This window comes from Sardina pilchardus, chromosome 5 (assembly GCF_963854185.1).
Source record: "Sardina pilchardus chromosome 5, fSarPil1.1, whole genome shotgun sequence".
NCBI classification, from domain to species: domain Eukaryota; kingdom Metazoa; phylum Chordata; class Actinopteri; order Clupeiformes; family Clupeidae; genus Sardina; species Sardina pilchardus.
Window position 1 is genome coordinate 35,218,562 of NC_084998.1, and position 8,972 is coordinate 35,227,533.

The following is an 8,972-nucleotide window of genomic DNA, read 5'->3' on the forward strand; positions in this document are numbered from 1 at the left end:
CGCGAGTTATTGGGGGAGAAACGAGAACGCGCACATACACCGGATAACTTACACCTGGCTTGATGAATCCGTGTCTGCTCATCCTGGATTGGTCTTTGTGCAACCAATTCAGCCGGTATGCTCTTGTTTAGGATTCAGTGATCGCGGCTCAGTAACTTATCCCGGATGTCTTAATTCTGCTTTTGTGCAACGGGCCCCTGGTTACTTAGCCAACTAGTTTTACATTCTTTATTCACTTCCAAAGGGTTGTAGGTATAGGCTAATAGTTCCACAAATCCCCGAAGGCAGATGATTTTATACATTATCGTAAAAGCACCAAATAGGCTATCGCCCCTTTCGTTCGGAATTCTAAAACAATGATGCTTTTTAATACACCAAAATAACATTTGATAAATGTACCTTGCATTTTTTCAGTAGCCATAGGTGTGTCTATTTGAACAGAATCTGTTTTGGTTCTTACCAGGGCTTTTTGCTACATAGCTTATTTATTGCGTGGGTGCTTGAGTTTCTGTAGGAATCTGCTGTCTTGGTTTGTATAGAAATGAAGTGACACATACAACAAGAGGGGAACATAGGGGACGCAGTAGGCCTAGTTTGTTTCGTTTTAGGACTTGCTGTTGCTCGCAGCTCAACAGCTTTGAATATGTGCCCGAAAGGGTCGTGTGCGCGCGCGGGGAGGGGGAGGAGGGGGAGGAGGAGGAGGAGGAAGACCGTTAGATCGACGAACGAGCTGTGAAATGACGGTAGGGGGTCAAGAATGTGATTGGCTGGAGTTTTTCAAGCCCTGCCCATTCCACAGATGATTGACGTGTTTAATTTCCATTTCAGTGCTTCCAACTCAGTGGCTATTTCAATTTCAATTTAATTTCACTTATAGAGCGCCAAAACATTACACATGTCTCATGGCGCTTTACAGAGTGTTAAACATTCAAAGAGAGCCCATGAGTAACAGGGGCAAGGAAAAACTCCCTAGAATTGGAGATACATATAGGAAGAAACCTCAGACAGATCCACGACTCAAGGGCCCAACCCATCTGCCTGGGGTCAGTTACAGTAAAGTCATTTGTAGTTTGAAAGTTACAATGACAATGAAAGTTCAAATAGTCCAGTGCTATAAGTGGGTTAGGAATAGGATTTCAAATGATTTTGCAAAAATGGCCAAAAAAGCGAATTCCATACCCTACCTTTAAGTAACTTGTGATATAAATGATGTCACGAAACTCTAAGTCTAAATATACAAACTTTATGATGAAAGTTTCTACGACTTCCATAGGAGTCCATTCGCAGCCTCAACCTATCCCAAACCTTCCGTAATCACCAAATTACGTGACAAATCCAGCAAATACCAAAAATGACATACTGGCCTTTAACAAAAAAAAAATAAAGAAACCCTATGCAACATTTCCAGTCATAAAATCGCTTAGAAATCGTTGTTTTGCTTGACTGACCAGTTTTATCGAAAACAGTAATATTTACTCCCGCCCCCAGTGTCCCTATCCGCTATTGCAGCCTTGCAGTTTGTTCAGGAGGCGATCGCTCCTTGTAACATCTGGAAGTCTGAAGGCCCCAAGGGGGCAGGCGAACGTTCGGAGAGTGTAGACCAGGGGTCTCTCCAACCTTTTTGGGGATGAGGGCTACCGGAAGAACTCGAAATCATATGGAGGGCTACTCATTTGAAACAAACAGCCCCTCACAACCTTTTATGCGAGGGTAACCCTCCTAAATAGTGGGTGATTTACAATGTCAAATTATCAATATTATGTGCTGTAGGTAGGGATGTAACGATACACTCAACTCACGACTCGATATGGATCACGATTTTTTGTTCACGATACGATTTTATCACGATTTTTCTTTTTGATATTGATGCTGTTTGAAGAGAATGCTCCAAAGAAAATCAAATTGCACCACTCTCTCTCCTTCCAGTATTACATCCTACACCTCTCCTCTTAAAATAAATGGCAGGCCCTACTCTGCCCTGCAAAGCAAAAAGGCAGTAACTATGCAGAGTGCAAACTGAAAAAAAAAAAAAACATTTTAAAGTTATGCTGTTGCTTAGCCTTATGGTTGTAGTTAATGTAGCAGTTATTGGAGTTTTTTTTTTTTTTTTTTTACTTTACATTAGCTTATTTTTGGTACTTATCAATCTTCATAACAAATTTAATGTCATGAAAATTATAATAACTAATTTCCGACCAAAAATCCAGTTACTGCCTTTCTGCTTTGTAGGGCAGTACTGTTATATGCTACATCATTATAGTTGTTCAAGTGCACACACTAAATGGAGAGCTAGGATTAAAATTCAGACTGTACCTTTAAATAGGCAACTTTTTCCATCTATCAGCACAATGCTACAGGAAGCCATTTCCACTAAAAAAATCAGCTCAATATTATGTGCAAGACTGATGTTTACCAAGCATGCAAACGTGTTAATCTCTTAGCACTATCGTCATACGTTTTCTCATAGTGAGATGGCTATCCCGACATATGTTCTGATGTACATGGGGCGCACGGAGGTGAACGGCGGGACAAACGCGAAATGACAAGGTGTTAACTAAACAATTGAGTAGACCTAAGGTCGACAGGCTTTGTGGTTAAAACGATGAAAACCAATAGGTTAGTCTGTCACAGCTAACTTCGTTCAAGCACAGTAGCTTAGACTAGTTTACACGCGCAGAAATTAAAAGTCAATATCAGCATCACAAGATTGCTGTCATTATCGGAAAATCCAGACACGTCAAACTGGACGCGAACGCGTGGCAAAATCAAAACAACTTCATAAATGATGTATTTTTCAAACCTTGAAAACACCACATTAAAATCCAAGCATTTTCAAGGATTTCAAGCACCCATACGAACCCTGACACACACACTCTAGTTCAAAGTTCTTGCCTACCGTCGTCTTCCCTCGTTCTGTGCCCCATACCTAGTGACATAAGTCACGTGACTCATCACGATTCATTTTTTCTATCAACCGGTGCGAATCGTCACACATTTGTATCGATTTTTATTCGTGTCACGATGCATCGTTACATCCCTAGCTGTAGGCCCATACGCCTTTATATATTTTAAACAACTGTTTTTTCATCTGATTCTTCAATATTTTAATATCAGTATGCAACACTACCAACAACTTGTTCAGTTTGTTCATTTCAAAGTTTGCATGGGGAACCTAATTTTTTAACAACAACAACAACAACAAAATATTTTGTGCTACTAATAATTTAGGTTGGCTGAATTTTTAAGGCATTACTCACCAAGTCACCATTAAGAATTTTGAGGCTGTTTAAGTTCTGATTTCAGTGGACAACTGTTTCTTTTTAACATTTCAATAGCAATCACCAACACCACCCTCCCTAACTTATGAAGACGCATTTTATAGTTATTGCACGTCTCCATGATCTGACAACATGTTGCGCCCGGCAGGATAATTGGATCATGGCATAGCCTACATGCCACACGATTTCCAGCGCTACACGGAGGAGAAAAGGCCCGTGCGCTACAGTAAAGCAAACGTTTTTCAGTCCTTGAACAATCATGCACGAACTGTATGGGTCCGGGACAAACACAGAATGGGCACTGAACTTTCGCGAAGACATGCTTCAATTTGCTACATCAGCCGAGCGAGCTTGTTTTTTCTGCATGTGTGCGAGCAGCATGTATATGATTGATTATATTGATTATTACGCCAGATGAGAGTGTAGTTCCATGTCAAATCAGCCTAGAAAAACGCCAGGTTTCATTTTCAGTTGGTCTTATTGCACTTTCTAACTTGAGAGGAGACACGTTTTAAATGGGAAAATTACCAGAAATCTTAGTCACTTTTAAACATGAAGCTAGCAGGCGAGAAGCTAATGGTCTAATCCAATTCAATGATCTATGCTAGGCTGAAGCTAAAAGTTGTATCGCCAGACTCACAGAATGGCTGGATGAACAGGAACAAGGTAAATATCGATTGTTTTGCTCGAGGGGAGGTGGAAAATGAGCGTTTTTCCAAAAATGACGGAATATCCCTTTAAGATGCTCTTAAGACAGGGTTGTACATCGCGAGCAGCTCGTCGCAAAAACGAGTAAAAATATATGCACGCGCGTTCACGCTACAAGCATGTTTGGGAAACAGTCGGCAAAACCAAACGATCAATCTTAAGATGAATCGTAGAAAACCCTCGTAAGTGCGTCTATCCATTGTTATCGGGAATAGCACCCCTGCATAGTTTCTCTTAAGGAATAAGGTGAATATGGTTCTGGGTTTGCTTGTCGTCCAAATTCATCCTTAACGACAGTTGTTAGGGGACCTGAAACCGGTCTTTACCCTCCCACACACACACACAGAGGAATCCCCCACCTAACCCCCGTACACACACCTTTTCATCACCCCATAAACACCCCCCCCACACACACACACACACCCCATTACTCCCCCCACTTAACACACCATTTCACACACACACACACACACACACACACACACACACACACACAGGTAGCCCCCACCTACCTCACACACACGCACCATTACTCCCCCCCCCCCAAATAACACACCCCATTTCACCACACACAACACATAGCCTACACACGTACACCCCCCCCCCCCCCCCCCCAAACATAATCAACAACATGATTCATGAAATGTTGAGTCGAGTAACGTCATAACTGGTCAGTCTAATTCAGGGTCTACAATTCGACATGTATTTTGCCAGATGTCGACTGGAGAAATGAATTGGAAACTTTCTTCCGTAAACTAAGCTCCCTCTGAGGAGGGGCGGGACTGTTGAACATAAAAATAAATTAAAAATAAAATAAAAACTAACTAAAAATGTGCATGCGCATTGCACATTGCCCAGGTTCTCACCTCGTGGACGATTATTGATGTGGCCTTTACACATTCTCAAATGGTACAATAACAGACAGAGAGATAGATATCAATTAAGACGCCCAGCCTACAACTCTTCTAATCTACTCTCACGTTACTCAGTAGAAGACATCATCAGTCAGTTCACATTGTACGTTGACATGAAGCTACCTTGGCTTCTTTTTCGGCTTCTTTCTTCTTCAAGAATGCAATGATATCGACAGTCTCTTTTTCTGCGCGGTACTGTTGGTTTGTGAGTTCTTCGTTAGCACGGGCAAGTCTGCGGGCGGCCTCACGGTACTCCAAGCGTGAGCTCTCTGTGATACCCAGCCTGGTTTCCCAAAGAGCTGCATTTGCTTTCGCCCTCTCGATTTCAGACTCTCTTTCCCCCTTTGACTCCTGTTTCCCCTCTTTTTTACCTTTACTGCAACAAAGTGAACGAAAAGCAATTAACATTAACGGTAGCAACTGGTTTATTTATGTACGCATACACGCATACGTTAATGGATTGTTAAGGCAAGCTAGCTGAAGTTTAAGGTTAAACGTTACGTTACTCACGTTAATATTCAACGCTTAGTATGTGCATTACCTAACGTTACAATAATTAAGAAACTCTCACCTTTTACCCTTCCTTCCCTTTTTTCCTTTCTTCTTAATCATGGTCCTTGAATGTGAAGACACAACTAGTTCTAATACTTGTTAGAAGTAACCTTTTGTGTACCGGTGTTGCCACAGCAACAGTATGGAAAGTGAAAAACAGCGGCCCCAGTGGTTTCGTTCCTATTCCTACAGTTGCATGTTAATTCACACATAGGCCTTTTCCGAAACGTGCAAAACAAATCACAAAAGGGTCGGCCACATTGAGTATCATCCAAAACAAAATTTGAGTCGAGTGAATAAGAGCATAATACCATGTATGTGCACAAAAGCCTAATATTCCCTAGGCTTTTGGTATCCAATATAGCAAAATGCAGCAATTGTATTATCCTAGCTATTGTTCAGATTCTGTTTTATATGCAAATTAGCCTACTGCATATCTAAGTAAAACTGGTCTCATTTGCATATCTAAACATCACATTTCAGAAAACTTGCAATTCAAAAAATCTTTGCCTTAATGTGAGTAAACAAGTTAAAGTTTCAATTTGATATCTAGTTTATATATATAATTTTACCCATTTCAAATGTAGTAAATCCCAATGGCAAAATGCATTGGAAATGGCTTTGACCTTGAAAAAAAGTATGTTCCACTAAATATAAATCGGTAGATTTTCAATATGTTATTAGATATACCTAGGGATCACAAAAAACTTGGAATTGCAATTTGTTTTATGTCAAATGCTAGATTGACTGCCTGGCCTGGGGTATCCAGAACTTGTCCAGAGTGTGACTTGAAAATGAAGTTCACTCGCTAACAGAGTCGAAGTGAGTAGGGACTCCGTTTTGGAAAAGGCCATAGCCTAGGCCTAACCTGACTCTCGGGTATCCAGAACTTGTCCAGAGTGTGACTTGAAAATGAAGTTCACTCGCTAACAGAGTCGAAGTGAGTAGGGACTCCGTTTCGGAAAAGGCCATAGCCTAGGCCTAACCTGACTCTCGCCAGATACTAGTAGTTCGCTGAGCTTCACACAAGGATCTGGGACTTTGTAAAACATCCTTGCATGTGTTTTGATAAACCAAGTCCGTTATCTTGAATGACGTGCTAGGCTACTTCAGCTCTTGCCAAATAGGCCAGTCAATCTAGCTCAAAAAAGGGCCAAAACTTAAACTAATTGCTATAGTAATGTTTCATACTTTTTATTGATCCTTAAACCCTCCTGCATCACATATTAAAAATCTACCCATTTATATTTAGTGGAACATACGTTTTTTCAAGGTTAAAGGTAGCAATTTCCAATGCATTTTGCCATTGGGATTTACTACAGGTGAAATGGGTAACATTTTAAACTACAGATATCAACTTGAAACTTTCACAGTTGTTTACTCACATTAAGGCAAATAATTTTTGTATTGCAAGTTTTCTGAAATGTGATGATTAGATATGCAAATTAGACCAGTTTTACTTAAATATGCAGTAATTTGCATATAGAAAACTAAATCTGAACAATAGGTACAGTCAGCTTCAAAATAATTGCTGCATTTTGCTTATATATTGGATACCATAAGCCTATGCAAAGGGAATATTAGATATCACTTCATATCACCTCAAAAATGAGGAAATCAAGTCAAGTCAAAATCAATGCGTTTCAATGGAAGTACATTATAGAACAAATGATTGTCAATGATATGGCATGATCGAAGTATCTCAATGCATGCCAAGTCACATAAGGAAGATATTGACCTTTAGACAACATATCAAGTGACTTGGGATGCATTTATTGCGCTCTCTAATAAGTGCTTTTCTAGTTTTATTTATATGTTTAAGGGGCAATGCACATTAATTGACATTTCAATTACACTCAAAATGTAAATGTGCCAGAGTTAGCAAATGAGCTCATTTTCATCATTCAATATCGCACTCACAACACCGATTCCCATTACCATAGGCAGTGATGCTTACAGTATAGGCCTATGAATTGCAGTACAACCAAAGCGGTCCAAAAACAATGAAAACTGTGTAACAGTAAACATATACAAGTCACACAGGGCGCCGCCATCTTGGATTCCGTATCGGAAAACTTGCTCAGTCTCCTCAGAGTTCAATCAAGTAAAAATATTCGCCGTCCGAGTAAAGGGGGCGTGTTGGTGCTTTTCACTAGGCAGCATCCTGCGTTTCTCCTGGGAACTCCGACAGCGACACGGATGGATAATAGAATGCAGGGTCTCTCTCTCTCAGTACCCGTGATTGAACCGATGCCGTTCAGATTTCTTTGAACTGTGGTGCTATCTAGTGAACCAGCCCGCATTTCCTCCATTATTGAACCGAACGAAGGATGCGTCATCAACAATGGGTGTTGCAGGCAAAATCAAAAGTTAATGAGATGCATAAATGGGAGTCCCCCACATGTAACATGCCGGCTCAAGCATGACCATAGAGGGGAGGCCACATGCAGATAACTATATTTATTTAAGAATATAGTAATGATGAGTATGTACAGCAAAATGGAAAACAAAAGCCAACGTCGGAGGTAGAGGCGGCGAGAGCAGGCTTCTTATCCCATGCCAATCAAGGGTGATCTGGTGCACCTGAGCCCGAGTCACCTGCCACTGCCTTTTTCCAGGGTTGCCATAGTCCGCTTATTATAAGCGATTTGGGCTTGTTTTTTTGTGAATTTGCGGGTTGCTGTTTTGGAGGCGTGTATTTCATGTGGTCGCTTCTTTTGGGCTTGCTTCGTGTTTGTTGTTTCTGTGTAGAATCCACGCCGCGCCTACACGTACGAAGGCATTTTAAACCTATGCGTCTGCGTTGACGTTCATTTTGATACATTTTGTGGTCGATTGGTGAATTGAGAAGGGTCTAAAGGCATATCTGTTCAACATTCACTTCATTTATTAAGCGTTTCTTGCACTATGGTTTTTATATTATTTAGCTACTTTCATTAATCTATTGATTTAATTGACATAGTTGTTTATTATTGCTATTGTTCTTAATATAGTACTATCAAATGTTAAATTCTTTACTAACTATTGTGTTGTTGTTATTTGTTTGTTGCTTTGGACAAAATTGTCTGCTAAATACCATAACCATAACCACATAACCGGTTCCATGTGTTCTAATAGAATGATTAATATTCGTACCAAACGTGCAAACGTACCATAGGCGCAGTGATATCGTACGCAGCATCTGAAAATAGTCCCCATAGACAACAAGCAGTAGTAGTGCCAGTAGTTTGCAAGTTGCCTTGATTATTACACCAGATGAGAGTGTAGTTCCATGTCAAATCAGCCTAGAAAAACAGCAGGTTTCATTTTCAGTTGGTCTTATTGCACTTTCTAACTTGAGAGGAGACACGTTTTAAATGGGAAAATTACTAGAAATCTTAGTCACTTTTAAACATGAAGCTAGCAGGCGAGAAGCTAATGGTCTAATCCGATTCAATGATCTATGCTAGGCTGAAGCTAAAAGTTGTATCGCCAGACTCACAGAATGGCTGGATGAACGGGAGCAAGGTAAATATCGATT

The 8,972-nt window shown here is 40.5% G+C and overlaps 1 protein-coding gene across 1 annotated transcript in view; it reads right to left on the bottom strand.

The window, feature by feature from the left end:
• Positions 1 to 5,578, bottom strand: part of LOC134079682 (basal body-orientation factor 1-like) — a 60,109-nt gene extending 54,531 nt beyond the window's left edge. The window contains exons 1-2 of the mRNA XM_062535770.1: positions 5,472 to 5,578; positions 5,024 to 5,276 (exon numbers count right to left, since the gene is read on the bottom strand). Coding sequence (XP_062391754.1) covers positions 5,024 to 5,276; positions 5,472 to 5,512 — 294 coding nt within the window. The 5' untranslated portion in view covers positions 5,513 to 5,578. The remainder of the gene's footprint in view (positions 1 to 5,023; positions 5,277 to 5,471) is intronic.
• Positions 5,579 to 8,972: the final 3,394 nt, after the last annotated feature.